General features: G+C 32.0%; 1 protein-coding gene across 5 annotated transcripts in view; it reads right to left on the bottom strand.

Annotated features, from left to right (window-relative positions):
• LOC126885284 (kalirin) overlaps nucleotides 1-22,649 on the bottom strand; it is a 1,143,465-nt gene that overhangs the window by 727,412 nt on the left and 393,404 nt on the right. For all 5 annotated transcript variants that reach the window (XR_007698367.1, XM_050651791.1, XM_050651792.1 and 2 more), the window contains one exon: nucleotides 4,447-4,677. Coding sequence is in view for 4 of the 5 variants with exons in the window: in XM_050651791.1 (XP_050507748.1) it covers nucleotides 4,447-4,677 (231 nt within the window). In the remaining variant the exon portion in view is untranslated. The remainder of the gene's footprint in view (nucleotides 1-4,446; nucleotides 4,678-22,649) is intronic.

The following is a 22,649-nucleotide window of genomic DNA, read 5'->3' on the forward strand; positions in this document are numbered from 1 at the left end:
TTATAATAGGTACCTATGTGATAAATTTTAAACTGTATTTAATTAATACCTACTAATCAATTTAAATTCCTTATACCTAAATAAATTACACAGAAATCAGTTAAAAAATTAATGCACTGCCTTAATTTGTTTAAATTTAAACAATTATTACACATTATTGACATTATATTATGCAGTCACGGATTTACACAAAACCTACTTCATTCGACGTCTCTTGCACAGGTTGCTAAATCTTTATTTGTTATTTGATAATTATAAAATGTTTAATAAGAATAAAATTGTAAAATAAAACAGTTGTAACATCCATAATTTAGTTTCTATGCTATAGTTAAATATAATAATTGCCTTATAGGTTATATATTTGTCTAAAGTTTAACCACGGATGTAAACAGAATATAACGTTACTCAGAATGCGGTAGTCCACGGATGTAAACAGAATATAACGTTACTCAGAATGAGGTAGTCAACTGTGCAGAAAAGAACTTTGCGGCACAGAAACGTCACTTTGCGGCACAGAAACGTCACTTTTCTGCACACTAATGTCAAATATCTTATACTGTGAGAAAATATCAAGTTTGCTAACATAAAACCGTGCAGAAAAGTGCACTTTGAATAGTGGTTGTAGAAAAATAACTATTTAGAAAGGAGTTTATTTAATTTTTTATTACGTTCAATTTTGGTAATAACTTTTTTGTAAAAACTTATAGTTTTTGAGTTATCTGTGAAAAATCGGTTAAAAATTATTCTTACGACAAATTAAAATTTTTGATCTTTAATAATTCAAAAATTATGATTTATTTTAACAACTTTATATAACAAATTTTGCTTAGAATTTGTCCCCCTATCTAATTATGGGGTTATTTTTAATAAAATAATTTTCACCCCGAGAAGAGGTGACATCCACCCCCAGGGTAAAAGCGCAAGTTGGCACCATGTCACCTTTGTTTCTTGAGATATCCTCTCCACTCACCAATTTTCATGCAAATCGATGGAGGTTGAACGAAATCGGAGGTAATAGCTCATATCCACCTTCAGTGACTCCACTATACGTGAGGAATCCAAATCTGCAATAAAAAAATGGGGGCTCCCATTTAAGATTTTAAAGTAAACCCACCTCCGTGGGGAGTCGTGTTTTGTGCCATTCGATAGATTTTTCAAAAGTATTGAATACGTGTATTCTTTAGTTTATTGATCTGATGTTCACTTCGCGAAATATCGCGGGGTTGATAAACGAGTTCGGATAAATAGAAAAAATACCAAAAAATGTATTGGTAACTTGCCATTTGCCATATATTTTCACATAATTAATTAACGACCAGGAATGCAACCTTAACTCCTTGACCAGCTCACTCCTATTTTAGCGTACACCTTATTACAGTAGCTATGTATATTGTAAGGTGAAACAACATCAAAGAAATCCTTGTTAATTATACTGTTATGTAGAGGTGAGCTATTTTTTAATTAATCACTAGAGATGAACAAACGAGTTCCAAAAATATTCTTATAATATAAGCATAAGCATGAGCCTGTTAAACAACGTGCTTATGGATATTCAACTCAGAGAAGTCGTATCACAAACTTTAAATAAAAGGAACATATTTTAAGATGCGTACCTACCAGTAGCGACCATAGAATGGTACGAGGTAAAATAGAAATAAGCTTAAAGAAGGAGAGGTATAAGATGATTAAAAAGAAGAACAAATCAAAACCATGGATGAAACCATCAGATGTTGATAGTTTTCAGCAATGTATTTCCGACATACTTAGCAGTCCTGAAGAAGAAAGTAATATAAACGACTTAAATAATATAAATTAACAAATGCCTTACTGGAAAGTCAAAACAAATTCTGTCCTAGAACTCGAAAAAGAAGAGAAGATCAGCCAAAATACCAGGCAGCTAATGCAGAAAAGAAGAGAAATGAGAAGCGAGACGGAAACTAAAGCTGACGAACTACAAAAATTAAATAAAGAAATATCCAAAGCTGTTAGACAAGACACTCGAAAATACAACCAACAACAAATCGAACATACCATTGAGAACAATAAAAGTATGAAAGTATTGAGAAGAAGACTAAGAACGGGGACAAGGCAGATAATAAAGATTAAAGATAGAAATGGTCATCTTACAACCAACAGAGAGGAAACCCTTAAAATAGTTGAAGACTTCTACAACTTGCTGTACACAAGCCAACACAAAGCAAATAGCAAAGAAGATCAAGTACCAGAAATATTAACAAGGAAAAAGGGCATTGTCAACCAAGGATCAGAATTACTACCGGAAATCACAATAGACGAAATACAACTAGCCCTAAGTAAAGCTAAGAATAACAAATCTCCAGGCGAAGATTGTGTAGTTACTGATGCAATCAAAATCGGAGGCACTTGTCTTCTTAAGAAAATAAAAAACCTTTATAACATGTGCCTTTTGGATAGTAATATACCCGAAAAATGGCACAATGCTGAAGTAATTCTATTGTACACAAAAGGAGATCCCCATGAATTAGAAAACTACAGACCTATAAGCCTTCTTAGTCACTTATACAAACTCCTTACAAACTTACAAGAATAGTAACGAATCGTATTGAGAAAAAACTTGATTTCTACCAGCCAATAGAGCAAGCGGGATTTCGTACCGCATTTGGAACAAATGATCACTTACATATCATTAAAACGGTAATAGAAAAGACTATCGAATACAATCGACCACTCGTTTTGGCTTTTGTAGATTTCCATAAAGCCTTTGACACGGTAGAATTTGACAAAATTCTGGAAGCACACAAGCATGCCGCATTGACTACCGATACACAAGGTTAATCTACAATACATATAAGAACGCAACTATGTCGGTGAAACTACATAAAAACACGGATCATATCCCAATCGGCAAATGAGTCGGACAGGGCGATACCTTATCGCCTAAACTGTTTACCGCAGTACTAGAATATGCTTGTAAAAAACTTAACTGGGAAGAGCGAGGCCTGGATATTGACGGTAGAAGATTAACAAATTTGAAATTCGCAGACGACATAGTTTTATTCTCTGACAACCTCAAGGAGATATGTACAATGCTACATGAACTTCAGGTAGTCTGTGCCAGTGTAGGTCTTAAAATAAACATCTCCAAAACAAAATTCATGACAAACCTAGTACCTAGCGGAAATATCAATATTGGAGACAACGAAGTAGAGCTAGTGGAAAAATATATATACCTTGGACACGAAATAAAGATCACAAGAGACAACCAAACATGCGAACTACGAAGAAGAATAAACCTAGCATGGGCAACCTACGGCAAACTCAAAGACATCTTTAAAAGCGATATACCAATTTCTTTAAAACGTAAAACATTTGACCAATGTGTGTTGCCTGTGATAACTTAATAATAATAATAATAATATGTAAGCAATACGAGCCTAGTAGGCCCATGGCTTGATGTACTATTCTTTTCCACTCCCTTTTGCCAGTCGCTTTTCTTTCCCAGTTCCTTACGTTAAGTCTTCTCATATCTTCTCTAACTCCATTACTCCATCGTGACCTCGGTCTTCCTCTTCGCCTTTTCCCTGCCAATGCACTAGATAGTACCATTCTGGGAATTCTAGATGGAATCATCCTCTGCACATGGCCCAACCATCTAAGTCTTTGCGCCTTAATTACTGCTAATATGTTAGGATCTTGATAGAGCTCAGTTAGATCCTTATTTGTTCTTCTTACCCACTGTCCATTTAAGTTTTTCCCACCGAAGATTTTGCGGAGTATTTTCCTCTCCCAAACTAATAACAACTGTTTTTTTGTTGTGATCCATGTTTCAGAAGCATACGTTACTATCGGCCTTATTACGGTCTTGTAAGTTCTTAGTTTTGCTCTTCGTGATATATTTTTACTTCTTAACAACCCATTAAGATCAAATATAGCGCGGTTACCCGACATAATTCTTTTTTGTATTTCTTCTTCACAGTTAGGATCTCTTGTGAAGACAGTTCCTAAGTACTCAAATCTTTCAACTTTTTCGAATTCGACAGCTACAACTTCTAAAATGCTGCAAATAGCTCAGAGGAAAATGGAAAGGGCAATGCTGAATACATCGTTCCGTGACCGAGTTAGAAATGAAGACATAAGGCGAAGAACAGGAGTTACCGATGTAATTTCCCGAATTGCCACAGTTTTAGCCCTCGTTTTTTGGATATCATTATCATAAGTGGCTCAACAATCCGTTGTGGATCTGGGCCTGCTCGCAAAGAAGTCGCCACTCTTGTCGATTACTGGCAACTTTCCTCCATCTTCTGACTTTTATTTCCGATTTTTGGACATAATCAATACTATATACTACTTAAATTTCAGTAGATAAACTACCAGGTACATAATTGGTCATACTATACCGATATTTATCAAGTTTAAAATTTTAGCACCTGTAAAGAGAGAAAAAATAATAAGAGATTCAGTTCTTACTTGCAACTCCTGTCTGAGATCATCCACCCAATTGCTAAGATCTTTCTCGTGCGTGTAAAACAGTACCGCTAAATCTAGCCTTCGTCTCCTTTGTTCGACTCTAGCAGCGAAAGAAGTCACGTGAGCCTCCAGTTCGTGAGCTACTGAATAAATCTCGTCGGGATCGCATTCGCCCGTATGAGCGAGTTCCTCAGCAGCGGCCAGAAGCTTGTCTGCGTTGGTGTAAGTATTCTGTAACAAAATGTACCAAATTAGCTACTCTCGTTTTAAGTCAAACATTAAGGTGGGACACGGTTTGAAAATTTTGAAATTTTCGATTTATAATTTTTGAATTTTTCGATTTGAGCGTATGGATAGGTAAATGACCATTTTTTCAGGCTAAAAAAAAGTATACTGGGTGTTTTAATAAAAAAAGTCAAAAACGTTTTTTTTTTTCAAAAATCCGCCATTTTTTATTTAAAAGCGTTATAAAAAATAGTCATTTACCTAAAAACTTGAAAAAACGTTTATTTACCTATTCAGCGATATAAAAATTTTTAAAATCGGTTGTCAAATGACTGAACAATTAATTTTTAAAATGAGAGATGCAATGTGGAAATCACATAAATTGATATTATGTTATGTGATATCCATGTTGCACCTCTCATTTAAAAAATTAATTACTCAGTGATTTGACAACCGATTTTGAAAAACTTTATATCGCTGGATAGGTAAAGGACCTTTCTTTCAATTTACAAAAAAATATACTGGGTGTTCCATTAAAAAAAAATCAACAAATTTTTTTTCAAAAATCCGCCATTTTTGTTTTCGTATTTGAAAGCGATATAAAAAGTTCAATCCATTCAGGCAAAACTTTTACTAAAATAAAACATTTCAGTGAAAACCGCATATTTCTATCTTGAGCCGTTTAGAAGTTATAGGCAGTTAAAATGGGGGAAAATATAAGTGGACACCCGGTATTTAAAAAACGAGCCTGTACCGCCATTAAGAAGAACAAAAAAATACACTTTCTTCAAATAAACTTTTTTATCCGATGCCTAGATTTTGTGTCATTTTGGAACTACTAATGAAATAAAAAATTTTAGTAGTTCCAAAATGACACAAAATCTAGGCATCGGATAAAAAAGTTTATTTGAAGAAAGTGTATTTTTTGTTCTTCTTAATGGCGGTACAGGCTCGTTGTTTTAATATTGTATTTAATTACAGAGTAATTTCCACATATTAATATATTTTTCTAATTGGGCTCTGTACCGCCATTCTCTATTATATTACGAATACGTGTGCCAAATATCTCGAAAAAATATTCAAAATTACAGCCGCAATCTTGGAACGCGTTTTGGCTACCTGTTGATCGCTACTGTTTCCTCTTAATTTAAAATTAAAATAATTCTACCATAATTTAGATTTTAGATGAAGGGTTTAAAAGCCAATTTCAAAAAAATTCCTTTATGAGCTTAAATATATTATGTAAAAAACTACCTCCAAATACATTTTTTGTACAATTCGGAGTTGACAGAAAAAAGTTCCACCTCTTTAAAAATGCAAAAAACGCGCTTTTTTTAAAAGGGGCACTTTTCAAACGTCCTTAGCTCGAAAAGATGTGAAGCACGAAAATTTACATGACAAAGTTGTGAACCTTCTCGAAATCTTTTGATTCGTTACTGCCTAAATATGGCTCCGTCACTTAAAAGCTGTTTAATAGCTATTTGAATATGGCCATTTTTTTGGTAAAAAGTGGGCTTACTTAAATTTTTGTCAAAAAGGCGCCTTGACATTTGTCAATTTGAAAAAATTCACATGAAAAGTAGCCTCAGAAGCTAAAACCTGACGTTTTCTAAATCATTTTCGAAAAGAGCTACTCGAGAAAAAAATTCTTCAAAAACGCTAAAAATGGCTATTTTGGCATTTTAAGTCTCACAAAAGGGGCCCCTGGGCTCAAAAATTTTTAAAAATTCGAAGAGTACTTTTTTGTCGTACAACATACTAAAATTTCGGAGAAATCGGTAGACCCACTTAAAGTATACCACTTAAAGTAGACCCTCCCCACTTAAAGTATAGAAAAAGTAATATTGTGCTTGAACAACCATCTGGTAATGGTAGGGGAGCCCAAGCGAGGATTTTTGCAGTTACTCGAGCGCGTCAGATTATTACATGGGGAGAAACCTTGCACCCTGAAAATGTACCTCTAACCATATATTGGCTCTTAATGCAGGGGGAGTTCGTTAAGGGGGGGCCGAAAAAAAATCTACCCTTAGAAAAACTCGAAATTGTCAGATTAAGATAAGACAAGTTAAGTACATGCAAAACAGTGTATTTCAAAAATCTGACGATTTGAGCGGGGCGTAAAGAAATGGGTGAGTCCCAAAGTTTCACAAGAAAAAAGCGAATATTTCGCGAAATGAATGACAGATCGAAAAACTAAAAAATACATGCACAATATTTTTCAAAAATCTATCGAATGATACCAAACACGACTTCTCACGGAGAGGGGTGGGGGTAAATTTAAATTTTAACTAAAAATCTCGCGATATTTCGCGAAATAAACATTAGATCGAAAAACTGAAAATTACACTTATTCAATATTTTTGAAAAATCTATCGAATGGCACCAAACACGACCCCCCACGGAGGTGGGGTGGGAGGCTACTTTAAAATCTTAAATAATGGGAGTCCCCATTCTTTATTGCAGATTTGGATTCCTTACGTAAAAATAAGTAACTTTTATTCGAAACATTTTTTCGAATTATGGATAGATGGCACTATAATCTAAAAAAACGATTGTTGGAAATGGAAAATTAAATTAAAAATTTAAAGTCTCCACTAAATTGGAAAACTTTACTTAACTTTTTTTGGTCTTAGGATCTACTCTTCACAACCCAATAATAGGTCCCCATAACGCTCGAGTGACTGAACATTTAGCATACTTTGCTCCCCTATCATAAAGGGCCACCTAGGGACAAGGAATCTTGGTGGCGGAACCACGAAGAGCAACAGAAGGTTAGGAAAAAGAAAGATGTATGAGAGGTATTAAAAATATTGAGAGGCGAAAGATGTATGAGAGGTATTAATAAAGATAAAGGATACAAACAAGGTAGCAATAGGGGACGCAAAGCGCGCTGTGGCTACTATTAAGGAAAGGTCCTCTGATAAAGACGAAGAATTGGAAATACGAGATGAAAAGGTTATAAAGCAATTCTAAAGCAATGGACAGTTCATCAACGCACTTGACTGATATGTGTTGACAAACCTACAGTTTGTAAATCAAAGAAACTCAAAGTGAACTTCATCAGCCCCTAAACTGGCTTTTATTCAAATATACAATGTAATAAATGGTAGCTTTAAGTACTTTATAAACCCTGATAGACTCAAGAGCCGCTATAGGTGAAATTTGCTAACCATTTTAGGCACGATAAGAGCCTATAGCTTAAATAGTAGAACCTAAAAGAAAACGTATGAACACTGTGCCGTCACTTTTTAGAGGCACATGTGTCGACAGTGGCGCATCAAACTTTTCACTTATGGACGGGATAAATAAATTAAAAGGTACCCTCCCTCACTCCTAAAAATAAATTTTTTTCATTTTTTTTTTAGTTCTACGTGACTCAAAAATAAGACCCAGTGTAATTTTAACCCACCACCCGCGTCCTCCTTTCCCCACCATCAAAAACTTCATTTTTTTTAGGAGGGATGCAATCAATTTTAAAATTTCAAAAAATTCACACGCATAGTTGTGTCTATTACAAAACATGTCTATTGTTCGTCCGCTATAACTTTTCCCATGCGTCACGATTCATTTTCAAACAAATTAAGTCAAAACATAAAGAGAAACGTACGCCGATGTGTGTAGTATATAGTATACGAACAATATTTTTTATAGACCCGCAGGCTGAGTGTACAGAGTACAGGGTTATTCACTATATTTTGACCCCCTGTAAACTGCTTTATTTACAGAATTAGAAAAAAATGTAAAATACAAAAGTTATTCGATTTTTAAATTATGATTTTTTGACATCTATATCATACTAGTAACTTCATCCATCTGGGCGTGATGACGTAATCGACTATTTTTTTTTAAATGAGAATATGGGTCGTGTGATACCTCATTAGAAAGGTTGTGAATTCTCTGTTCAGTCATATAGACATTAAGATAATTATTTATACAGGGTGTCCAAAAATTTTTTTTGAATTAAATTAATTGACACAAGAAGAAGAATGTATGTAATTTATTTAATTCAAAATATCTTCTACTGCTGTTAGAAAACAGAAATAAAAGTTTATTGCACAAATAAACATTGCTTTTTGCTTAAATTCAATGTTCAAACTGCCAGGAGGCAGATGGGTGGCAGCATGAACATTGAATTTAAGTGAAAAGTAATGTTTATTTGTTCAATAAACATTTATTTCTGTTTTCTGACAGCAGTAGAATGTATTTTGAATTAAATAAATTACATACGTTCTTCTTTTTGTGTCAATTAATTTAATTAAAAAAATTTTTTGGACACCCTGTATAAAAAATTATCTTAATGTTTATATTACTGAATAGAGAATTGAATAACATTTCAAATGAACTAGCATACGACCCCTATTATCATTTAAAAAATAGTCGATTACGTCATCACGCCCAGATGGATGACGTCACTAGTATGATATACAGGGTGAGTCACCACTAACGGGACGGAAGATTACAGCGAAATGGTAAAATATTTGAAAAAAAATTTAAATTAGTAGTTTGTAAGTTGATAAAATCTACATTTTAAAATTATTTTGAAATATACAGGGTGTCCCAGTAAATGGCGGCGTATCAAAGTTATATTTTTTCTTATGGAACACCCTATATTTTATTGCATTTTTAATTGTCCGCAAAAAATAAGGTATAGTTTCATAAGGCTTCCCTATACCTATGTACAGAGTGTTCTGAGTTATGTTGACTTTTCTTAAAATGTAAAGTTTTAAAAGAAGGCTTATTTTCAAGTTATTTAAGAAATTATAAAAAAATTACTTTTACATTTAAATATTTAGATATTGGTTGAATGTATTTCATGATTATTTATTACACATTTATTTACAGGGTGTTCAAAATTTACAGTTTCATTATTGGATTATTCAATGTGTCATATGATTCTTATTTTAAATGGAACACCATGTATATTAATAAATTATTGTACTAAGCACAGGTTCCTCTTTCGAATGGTATAGGGATGTTCTATAACTAGAAGTAATAGTTTTTGCGTAATTTACAATTGTCTTAAACGGTAAATTGATTTTAAAAATAATATTTATAGTCACAATCGATTTTTAAACTGTACAAAATAAATGTTTGTTTACTGTATCATAATGAAATCAAAATTATGTCTATTTACTAGACCATTATTATGAAAAGTAGGTATATTGGTCTGTATACAATACATTAAAAAATCAGGATCTTCTATAAAGTTTAAAGTCCATAAACGATAAGTTAAATATTTATCATAATCCTGTTTGGTCTAATACTGGTGTAGGGTGTTTTATATGGATAATAGTGGTTTCTCTTAAGTATTCTAACAGTCGTTTGACTGATTTACAATTCACCCGAAATTTTTTATTTACTAGTATTTGGGTTTTCCGTAACAGAAAGCAGGACATCAAGCTCCTTGACGTCATCACAAATAACTGGTTTATTTTTATTTAACTTTCCGTATGCAACATTGCCAGTAGCACGGAATCTATTAAAATCTCTCAAAAACGTCCTTTTTTTATGTGTCTTCTATTAGGATACTTTTGAGCGTAAACTTAAGAAGGTAAGATACAATTTTGCAAACACTCCCCAATGCAAAGTACCATGTCTACTCTTTCGTAGATAACGTGATTATTCATTTTTAGGAACAATTAAATTTGAATATCATACACGGATGCTTATATTTTTAATAATTACCAGACCCTACTGTCATAAAATGAGATACATCTTTTGTTTTAAACTCGATTTACAGATTAAGAATTTAAATAATTGTAAATTACGCAATAACTATTAGACCTAGGTATAGGACATTCATATACCATTCGAAAGAGGTGACTCCGTTTAGTATAAGGGTATATTAATATACATGGTGTTCCATTTAAAATAAGCATCATATAACACATTGAATAATCCAATAATGAAACTGTAAATGTTGAACACCCTGTAAATAATTGTGTAATAATTAATCATGGAATATATTTAACCAATATCCAACTATTTAGATGTAAAAGTATTTTTTTCATAATTTCTTAAATAACTTGACAATAAGCCTTCTTTTGAAACTTTACATTTTAAGAAAAGTCACCATAACTCAGAACACTCTGTACATAGGTATAGGGAAGCCTTATGAAACTATACCTTATTTTTTGCGGACAATAAAAAATGCAATAAAATACAGGGTGTTCCATAAGAAAAACTTTGATACGCCGCCATTTATTGGGACACCCTGTATGTTTCAAAATAATTTTAAAATGTAGTAAATTTTTAAATCTTCTACCATTTCGCTGTAATCTTCCGTCCCGTTAGAGGTGACTCACCCTGTATATGTCAAAAAATCATAATTTAAAAATCGAATAACTTTTGTATTTTACATTTTTTTAATTCTGTAAATAATGCAGTTTACGGGGGGTCCTAACCTAAAAAATAATTTTTATTTTATTTTTTTGGAAAAAAGCGTATAACTTTTTTGGGGGATGGCTGCAGGTCTAATTTTTTTAATCTTATGTATTTTATCAAACACTATATTTCTAATTTTTTTCAGATTTTTTCGTAAGGCTCTCTCCTCTTTCAAAAATCACAAGAAATGTTTTTTTAGAGGATTTTTGGGGATCTCTTCAAACTATCAGTCTTTTGGGGACTTCAAAATATATCAAAGCAATGTTTTTTAATAAGTTACATGTAAATTGAAGTAACTAAGTCCTTAAGAACATTTAAAAATGGGAGAAACACGTTCAAACCCCCTAAAACACAGTTTTTTGAATTTTTGAATGTGGCGAACCTTACGGAATTTAAAAAATTAGAAATATAGTGTTTGATAAAATACACAAGATTAAACAAAATTAAACCTACAGCGATCCCCAAACAAAGTCATACGCTTTTTTCCAAAATAAAAAATAATAAAAATTTTTTTTTTTTGGATTATGTACCCATAATCTAAGGGTCTATAAAAAAATAGACCTGTTTTGTAAAACCCACAACAATGCTTGTGAATTTTTTGAAATTTTAAAATTGATTGCATCCCACCTAAAAAAATAAAAACGAAAAATGCGGTTTTTGATGGGGGGAGAGGTAAGCGGATAATGGGTTAAAATTACGCTGAGTCTTATTTTTAAATCAAATAAAACCTTAAAAAATGAAAAAAATTGAAAATGTATAAACATTCTCAATTTCTTTGCAAAACGAAAATGCAGCAGCTGCATAATACTCTGGTTAAAGCGGAGAGTGCAGGAAGAGTCTATACCGGTTTCGGAGATCTTTTTCCCCTCATCAGTAAACCCATATCCTCTTCTCTCCGCTTTAACCATTTACCATAGCTTAGGGCCTTCCCGAATTGCAAAGAAAGAAATGTCACGGATGAACTAGGGCCATCTACCGGAAAACAAACTAAGTTATCAATCGAAGCAGCGCAGAAAACGACAATAAATATCGCCTCCGCAAAGAATTTTCATTCCAAATTTTCGTTTTGCAAAGAAATTGAGAATGTTTATACATTTTTAATTCATTTACTCTTTTGAGTATTAAGGAATATTTCTTGTTGGAGCTTTACCATGCTGAGTAGATGAGTTGTGAATTATTTAAAATTCTCTCATCTTAATTTTCTCGGCACCTGTATGACTTATAAATTGTAAAAGTCTCAGGAGGTGTAACCAAAGAAAGTATTCCACCTGTTGTCAATCTGGTGGTACGGAGGCGATATTTATTGTCGTTTTCTGCGCTGCTTCGATTGATAACTTAGTTTGAAAAAAATTGAATTCTAGGAGTGAGGGTACCTTTTAATTTATTTATTCCGACCATAACAGGAAGTTTGATCCGCCACTAAAAAGTGACGGCACAGTGTTCATACGTTTTCTTTTAGGTTCTACTATTTAAGTTATAGGCTCTTATCGTGCCTAAAATGATTAGCAAATTTCACCTATTAGTCCGATCAGGGAACACAAAATTTTACGAAAACCTCCAAAAAAATAAAGGAAGGATGAACATTTGGTAATAGGTAGTTGAAATTGCCTATTATTATATAAGAAAAAGTTTACAATTCTACATCCCCTCCATTTTATAAAAATTGGGAAATACAGGATGAAAAATATTTTCTCGGGAGTGAAAAATATACGTTTAAAATAAGCTCGTAATTGAATAAAATGACTAATTTTAATTCTAAGCAACTTTTGTTCGATAGAGTTTTTTTACTAAGTCAATACTGCTCGAGTTATTTGCGAGTGAATATGTTCATTTTTAACAAAAAAAAAACATGTTTTTGGACGGTTTTTCGCAGATAACTCGAAAAATAACTCGAAAAATAAGTATTCTAGGGAAAAATATTCTTAGTAAAAATATAGCTTATAAAAAATTGAAAAGAATGGTGTACGCGTGAGGTCTGGATACCCAGTAGAAGCAGAGTTGTAGCTAATGAAAAGTAGGTTCTTCTTCATCAAATTCAAAATCGAATATTTCAATGTGAAATAACCCAAAAACGGAGCACTTTTCGGGAAAAATTCATTTCAACTTTTTTGAAGTGTTTATAAATAGGTTTATTTTTGTTTTTTTAAAAACACTTCTAACATTAAAAATAAGTGAGTTACGCTCAAAATATTGTTGCTCTCTTTTATTTTTTGGTACAAAAATCGCGAAAATCACCCCCTTATTAGCTTCCCAAATAAAATTACTCGTTACCGCTTCACAAGTTACTTTACTTATGTATTATTTATATTATTTATAAGTTTCATCGGTTCAAAGTGCTCATTTTTGACAAAAATTGGGTTTAAAATAACACATTTTTTTTTATTTTGAAAAAAAATGGAATTGTTCATGGAATTAACTTAAAAATTATTAGTAATACCAAAAATCTAAACGAGTAATAAAATGTACGTTTTACTTTTCTGAATATTTTTGCTTTTTTGTTTTCTTAGACAAAAACTGGTTATGCTATGGCTATTCAAAATTTGCCTAAACTTGTGATTAGTTACTCGTTCAAGCCATTTTAACTACAACTTTTTCAAAAATAAGCACTTTGAACCGCTGAAACTTACAGATCATATAAATAATACATAAGCAAAGTAACTTGTGAAGTGGTAATGATAAAATTTATTCGGTGATGCTAATTAGGGGGTGATTTTGACGATTTGTTTACCAAAAAATAAAAGGGACCAACAATATTTTGAGCGGAACTCAAGTACTTTTATTGTTACAAGTTTTTTTTTTTTAAGAAAAATAAACCTTTTTTACACTTCAAAAAAGTTGAAATGAATTTTTCCTGAAAAGTGCTCTGTTTTTGGGTTATTTCACATTGAAATTTTCGATTTGGAATTTGATGAAGAAGAACCTACTTTTCATTAGCTACAACTCTGCTTCTACGGGGTCTACAGACCTCAAGCATATACCATTTTTTTTCAGTTTTTTATAAGCTATATTTTTGCTAAGAATATTTTTTTCGCTGAAATACTTAAGGTAAACTTCCGCACCAAGCGACCGAGACAGGAGACCGCGACAGGCGACAGACAGGTCGCGATAGACGATAGTTGGTCGCTGGTTTCGGTCGCGGACTGCAGAACTACCCTGATATAATTGCATTGAGAGCAGTCGTGGGGAGACCTCGCCTATCTGTCGCCTGTCGCGGTCTCCTGTCTCGGTCGCTTGGTGCGGAAGTCTACCTATTACTTTTTGAGTTATCTCCGAAAAATCGCACAAAAGCATGTTTTTTTCTGTTAAAAACGAACATATTCACTTGAAATAACTAGAAAAGTGTTGACTTGGGGAAAAACTCTATAGAACAAAAGTTGCTTATAATTAGTCATTTTATCAAATTCCGGACTTAATTTGAATGTATATTTTTCACCTTCAAGAGGGGGTATTCCCCTCTATTTTTGTAAAATGGAGGGGATGTAGAATTGTAAACTTTTTCTTATATAATAATAGACAGTTTCAACTACCTATTCCCAAATTGTCATCCTTCCTTTATTTTTTTTGAGGTCAGATTGTTCTTTGATCGGGCTATATAGCGGCTCTTAGTCTATGAATATTTTTGGAGTCGATAATTTATTACCATGTATAATTTTTTTGAACCCCTTAATTCTGTAACATTTCTCACTGCAAATAGTTTTCTTCCATTATAATTATCACAAGCGCATATTGTATTTGTATTAAATTGTACGCATACTTGCAGTTTCTCACATCAAAAATGATTTTTGCGCCGTTACAAACCAATCCACCGCTTTAATCCGGCTAATGAAGCGAAGACAATTGCCTATGACTGTCGGAATGCGTACTATTCATTTCGAAGATTAAAGCTAAAGTTGCTTTATTAAAATGCTCGGTGGAAGAAAATCGATGAGAAAGTCCAGGAAATGAGCCTGGGAAATAACACATTTAATAGATTTAGGGCGAGCTGTGAAGTTAGGAAGTAAAAAGTGTCAGTTTAATCTTCATAAAACTTGTTAATTCAGTTTAAATATGGAAGTAGGACAGTTTATATTGGGATTATCCTTAAGTAACGAAGATTAAAACAATAAAATAAGTTTCAATATCCAGGATATTTAAGTTCATTATCTATATTCGTAGTGTACCACAAAAAGTGATTAAACTATTACACAAAAGACAAAAGCTCCCAGATGTAGTGCAACTTTTTAAACTTTAATTTTTTGTGTAGTGTCTTACTGTGTGTGACCTGTTTTCTAGGTTTTGTTCGTTTCTGCCTGCTTGTATATTAGACCAGGAACTCGAGCTTTTCACCTCAAAATTTTTACAGAATGGATCGATTTGCTTGAAAATTTGAGAAGAAGTAGTGGATAGTCCAAGAATCAAAATCTATATGATACCGAAAGGCGCTTTTACCATGGGGGTGGTTGCCACCCCATCTCGGGGTGGAAACTTTTTATGATATTTTGACCGCAAAATTTGATAAAAACATTCATTCTTAGCTAAAAATATTCTACACATTTTTTTGATAAAATTAATAGTTTTAGATTTATTCGCTATCGAAAATGTTATATCTGTCGCTATCGAAAATGTCTTATATCGAAAAAATCAATGTTGTTCGATAATACTTATTTACGATTCACTCAATTTTTGCCGTAGGAAAACTTTTTTCAAATCAAGTTCTTGGGAATTAAATAAACTGCAATTTCATATTTAAACATTTTTTCGTATCTCTGATACTAATCTTTCTATTCTGAAGAAATTGGCATTATTTACCAAACTTCAAAAATTCGTTATTCACTTTTAACTCCAGTTCTTTAAAAATTAATCATTATAAGCCAGTCAAATTTCTAGAATCTATTAATAATACATAAATAAACAAGAATGAATAAGGCCAATGACTAAAAACACCGCTAACTTACATTATTATGCTTCCAATTGAATTTCTTTTTTTTTTTCAAAAATATATTGATTTTTTAACCGTAACTTTTCTTTTTTATCTTATAAATTTTGGTAAAAAAGAATTTTATAGATTTTTACAAGATCTATAAGGGCTATTAACATTGAATCCTTTTTTTAAAGCCTCAGTCGCAAAAAGAGGTGACAGGGTTGGTAAAGGTGGTTTTTGCATGCTATTATAAGTTTTAATTGACAATAACACTCAATTTTTGCCGTACAAAATTTTTTTGCAAACTATGTTCTTGGGAATTAAATAAGCTACATTTTTTCGTATTCTGATGCTAATCTTTCTATTCCGAAGAAAAGGGCATTTTTTACCAAACTACAAAAATTTGTTATTCACTTTTAACTATATTTTTTTAAAAACTAATCATTCTAAGTCGGTCAAACTTTTAGAACCTATTAATAATACATAAATAAAGAAGACCAAATAAGGTCAATGACTAATTTTAATTAGGGTGGTGATTAGGGGAGGGGGTTATTTCCGATCACTTTTTTGATGAAAAAAATAGGGACTGCATTCTTCTCAGTAAAGTCACTTAATTTTTGAGCTAGAGACTTTTCTTATTTCTGAAGATAGATATTTTTAAATACTTTAATTTACTTTGAACAAGTTATCCTCGAAAAATGCATAGTTTGCCCGTCTTTTGACTTTGAAACTACAATATTTAGCATTTTATGAAGAAGAGCTAACATATATAATAAAGTATAGCTCGATTACTATTGGCTTTAAATAATATTAAAAAAAAAACAGATTTGTTTATTTTTTCAATAGGTGCATTTTTGTTATAAAACGAAAACTTTTTGAGTTATTAGCAGAAAACTGATTAAAAACATTGATTTTTTCGATATAAAACTAACACTTTCGATAGCGAATAAATCGAAAAGTATTAATTTTGTCAAAAAAAATGTATAGAACGTTTTTTGCTTAGAATGAATGTTTTTACCAACTTTTGCGGTCAAAATATAATAAAAAATTTCCACCCCCGCGATGGGGTGGCAACCACCCCCATGGTAAAAGCGCCTTTCGGCATCATATAGATTTTGATGCTTGGACTATCCATTACTTATTCTCAAATTTTCAAGCAAATCGATCCATTCTGTAAAAATTGCGAGGTTTTGTCCTATTTTAAGCTTCATTACTTGGACTATATTATCCCAATGACTTCACAATTCTGTTTATTATCATCATCTCATGTTTTGTCATGTGTCACGAAAAGATTTTACAAAAGGAACGAGAAGAAAGAAAGAAGAAAGAGCGAGAAAAAAGAAAGCCACTACAATGTTGTTACCAAAAGCAGTTATAATAAATTAATGGCCGAAGTACAAGATGCGGAATTGTCTGCCAAAAAAACACTAAAACGATTTAGAATTGTTGAAGTTGGAGAAATAAAAAAGTTGGCTTCTAGAATTGAACCCATCAAATATTATGTACCTACTGAAGATATTTTTGACATAATTGAAGCAGCCCACGTTGCTATTGGTCATGGAGGTTGGGAGGATAGGTTGAAGACTGAAACCGCCACAAAATACGCAAATATAACAATTGATTGTTCAATAATTTTATATCAATGTGTGAAACCTGTCAACGGAAGAAGAGTAAAGCGAAGACGGGTCTTGTGTCGAAACCTAGATTGCATTCACAAATGAATAGTCGCTGTAGGTATATTTGATCGATATGCAATCACAAGAGGATCACGGCTACAAGTTTATTATGGTTTAAGACCATTTAATGAGACCATTACAAAGTAAGAGGGCTGTAGAAGTTGCTCAATTTAACGGATCTATTCTTGACTTTTGGCGCATCATGCATTTTACAATCCGATAATGGCCGAGAGTTCGTTAATGCAGTTATAAATGAGGTAATGTCATACTGGCCTGAGGCAAAATTAGTTCATGGAAAACCAACACACTGCCAGAGCTAAAGGTTCAGTCAAGCGAGCTGAAAATTTTAGCAGCCTGGATGCAAGACAATAACACAACAACGTGGTCAAAAGGACTAGCGTTTTTTACGTTTACGATCTTGTCCAGTATTTTAAGTTTTAGAGATATTATTTGCAAACAACCGGGGTAGCAAATTATTTACCGATTTTTAGTTGAATATGGAAATTACTGAAAAGTTTAGTGAAAACTAGTTTTGACTGAAATATGTTTAATCTCAACTAGAATTAACTGAAAATATTTGACAGTTCTAGTTTTCACTAGTTAAAACTAGAATTGTCTAAAGCCCATAGTTAGAACTAGTTTTACCTAGTAAATCCGGGTTTTAACTGAAAACGGGTTTTGACGGTAACATATACATCACAGTATACATCACATCAACGATAATTTTATACATAGTTGTAGTTCTAGCAGATATACATATACAGTGACCACGTAAAGTTTGGAATAACTTCATTTTGTCGTAAATGAAAAAAAATCCAGAAACTGGTCGATTTTTATTTTTTTATTATGATTTTTTGGCATATGTCATACTAGTGACGTCATCCATCTGTGCGTGATGACCATCGATTTTTTTAATGAGAATAGGGATCGTGTGCTAGTTTATTTGAAATGTTATTCAATTCTCTATTCAGTCATATAAACATTAACATACTTATTTATACACTGTATACAAAAAAATCTTTTTTTTAAATTAAATTCAGTGACACAAAAAGAAGAATGTATGTAATTTAGTAAACTCATAATACATTTTCTGCTGTCAGAAAACAAGAAAAAATATTTATTTGTCAAATAAATATTGTTTTTTTCTTAAATTCAATGTTAAAGCTGTCACCCACCTGCCTCTTGGCAGTTTGAACATTTAATTTAAACAAAAAGCAATGTTTATTTATTAAATTAACAAATTTTTCTCTTTTCTGACAGCAGTAAAATGTATTTTGAATTACATAAATTATATATCTACTTTTTCCTTTTTGTGTCAATTTAATTAAAAAAAAATTTAGACACCCTGTATAAATAATTATGTTAATGTTTATATCACTGAATAGAGAATTGAATAACCTTTGAAATAAGCTAGCACACGACTCCTATTCTCATTTAAAAAATCATCGATGACGTCATCACTCCCAGATGGATTTTTTTTAAGAGAGTAAACTGCAATTTAAATTTTAAACGCGGCCTACTGCGAATCCACAAACTGGGTGAAGTTTCGATATTTTGCTTCGCGTTAGAGATATCGGAAAAAGTTATTTCGAAATGTTGTTCCAAATATTATTATAACAACACATACCAAACATGACAAAATTAGCACTTTTAGTTTTTTCAGTAGTTGTGGACAGGATCCTAAAACGACAAATTGGCTGTCAATAATGAAAATAGCTACAAATAATGAAAAACTGAAAGTGCGAATTTTGTCATAAAATTTGGTATGTGGGATCATAATAATATTTGGAACAAATTTCCAAATAGCTTTTTCCGATATCTATAACGCGAAGCAAAATATCGAAAATTCACCCCGTTTGTGGATTCGCAGTAATCTTAAAAAATGTGAACCATCAATCTTTATGACTGTACAAAATTTCAAATCTGTATTTATTTTGATAGCCCAAATATAGGGGTGTCTTCATCTTAAATGCGACACACTGTATATGTGAAAAAAACCATAATTTAAAAATAAAAATCAACCTGTTTCGGGATTTTTTTCCAAAATCGCCCATTCGCGAAAAAATGAATTTATTCTAACGTACTCACTGTATATTTGTTTTAAATCGGTATTTATGTTCACTAAATGTGGTAAAAACCAAGTAAAGATATTCCAGATCTTCTTCTTTATTTTATGTTAATTGGACGATCTATAAATTAAGTAAAAATAACCTTGTTAATTTTGAATAACTTATTTTTTTCTGGTATTCGATTGTATACGATTACAGTTTTTTGCAAAGTTAAACAAGCGATTAATATTCAATCCGTTAAAATAAGGCTATTGCATCATAATCCTATTTTAACTTTATTATTACTATTATAGTTACTAAATTCAGGATTAAACAAAATATAAAATAAAAGTTATTTAGAAGATATTTAGTAGTAGCTTTTAGAAGAGAATTATAGGAGTATTATTTATAGTCCAAGTAATGAAGCTTAAAGGATCCCCCAAACCAACGCGAAACTTTCGCAACCGCAACCTACGCGGAATCGCGGCGAACCGATATTCACGGCGGATATTGAAGGTGTTCAGACCACTTTGCGCGGAATCCGCAACGGTCGCGGCAGAACAGCGTTCCTTTCATGAAACGCTGCATGCACGGTTTTTTCCGCTACCGTTGTAGTTTCGCGTATTTTAAAATGGTTGTTACAGAAAAACTCATTGAAATTGTTAAACAATATCCTATAATATATGATTTAACGGACGAAGATTATAAAAATATAAGAAAAAAGGATAAAGTCTGGAATAGTATAGAGTTAGAATTAGGAGAAAATGATAAGTTTTCATTATATATTATAATATTATTATTATTTGCTTGCATAGAGATTACGCCCACTTAAAAATTTGGTCATTTTTGATGTCTTGTATTTCCTAAACCTGTTGGCCGATTTAAAAATATAATTTGTTCACATTTGTATGGCGAATAGTCGCGTCGGCTTTCGCGTCAATATGGGGAACCCTTGTCCGCTACCGCTCCGCCTGCGAATGTTCCGCTACGGAAAATTCGCGTCGCAAAACTTTCGCGTCGGTTTGGGGGATCCTTAAAATAGGACAAAACCTCGCAATTTTTACAGAATGGATCGATTTGCTTGAAAATTTGAGAATAAGTAGTGGATAGTTCAAAGATCAAAATCTATATGATGCCGAAAGGCGCTTTTACCATGGGGGTGGTTGCCACCCCATGCCGGGGGTGGAAATTTTTTATTATATTTTGACCGCAAAAGTTGGTAAAGATATTCATTCTAAGCAAAAAACGTTCTATACATTTTTTTGATAAAATTAATAGTTTTCGATTTATTCGGTATAGAAAGTGTTAGTTTTATATCGAAAAAATCAATGTTTTTAATCAGTTTTCTGCAAATATCAAAAAGTTTTCGTTTTATCAAAACAACTTTGCTTAACAAAAATGTACCTTGTGAAAAAATCAACAAAACCGTTTTTTTAAATTTCCTTTAAGACCAATAGTAATCGAGCTATACTTTATTATATGTTGACTCTTCTTCGGCAAATGCTAAATATTGTAGTATCAAAGTCAAAAGACGGGAAAACTATTCATTTTTAGAGGATAAAATGTTAAAATAATTTGAAGTATTTAAAAATATCTATCTCCTCGAGAAATAAAAAAGTCTCTAGCTCAAAAATTAAGTGATTTATAATGAAAAGAATGTCAGTCCCTATTTTTCAGCGAAAAAATGATCGGAAGCAAACCCCTGATCACCATACTAATTAAAATTAGTCCTTGACCTTATTTGGTCTTCTTTATTTATGTATTATTAATAGGTTCTAGAAGTTTAGCCGGCTTAGAATAATTAGTTTAAAAAACATGAAGTCAAAAGCAAATAACGAATTTTTAGAGTTTGGTAAAAAATTTCCTTTCCTATAGAATAGAAAGATTAGCATCAAAGATACGAAAAAATGTTTAATATGACATTGTAGCTTATTTAATTCCCAAGAAATTGTTTGGCAAACATTTTTTATACGGTAAAAATTGAGTGAGCTATTGACAATTAAAACTGGTAATAACGTGCAAAAACCACCTTTACCAACCCTTTCAAAGTCACCACTTTTTACGACTGAGGATTTTAAAAGGATTTAATATTAATAGCCTTATAGACCTTGTAAAAACCTACAAAATTATTTTTCACCAAACTCTCTAGGATAAAAATTAAAAAGGTTACGGTTAAAAAATCAATATATTTTTTTGAAAAAAAAAAAAAAGGAGAAATCCAATTAGAAGCATAATAATGTAAGTTAGCGATGTTTTTAGTCATTGGCCTTATTCATTCTTCTTTATTTATGTATTATTAATATATTCTAGAAGTTTGACTGGCTTAGAATGATTAGTTTTTAAAAAAAATGGAGTTTAAAGCGAATAACGACTTTTTGTAGTTTGGTAAAAAATGCCATTTTCTTCAGAATAGAAAGAAAAGCATCAGATATACGAAAAATGTTTTAATATGAAACTGTAGGTTATATAAGTAATTCCTAAGAACTTGGTTTCAAAAAATTTTTTCTACGGCAAAAATTGAGTGAATGGTAAATGAGTATACAGTAGAACCCCGCAAATCCGAACTAATTGGGGGGACAGCCTGTTCGGATTCCGAAAAGTTCAAATCATCCGAAAGTTAGCCTTAACTAATAGTTCAAAGCTTTCATTGTGATTTTGAGTAGCCAAACGTTCTCGCAAGAGTGTGGACAATATTTTTGGACTCAAGTTGACTACGAGAGAACCAAAGTAAGTTTGTGTTTAACCGTTATAAACACTTTATAAACCTATATATTAAAGTATAATATATATTTTTAAGAAATTTTAAATGTCAAAGTCGTAGTAATCCTACATTGTCCAATTTTCTGGCTTTACTCTGTATAATAAACATGTTTTTAAGTTTTTGTCTTGAATTTTTAAATTTTTTTCACTTTCCGTTGGTTCGGATTTGCCGAAAGTTCGGATTCGCGGGGTTCGGATTTACGGGGTTCT

The sequence above is a fragment of the Diabrotica virgifera genome, chromosome 5 (assembly GCF_917563875.1).
Source record: "Diabrotica virgifera virgifera chromosome 5, PGI_DIABVI_V3a".
NCBI lineage: Eukaryota > Metazoa > Arthropoda > Insecta > Coleoptera > Chrysomelidae > Diabrotica > Diabrotica virgifera.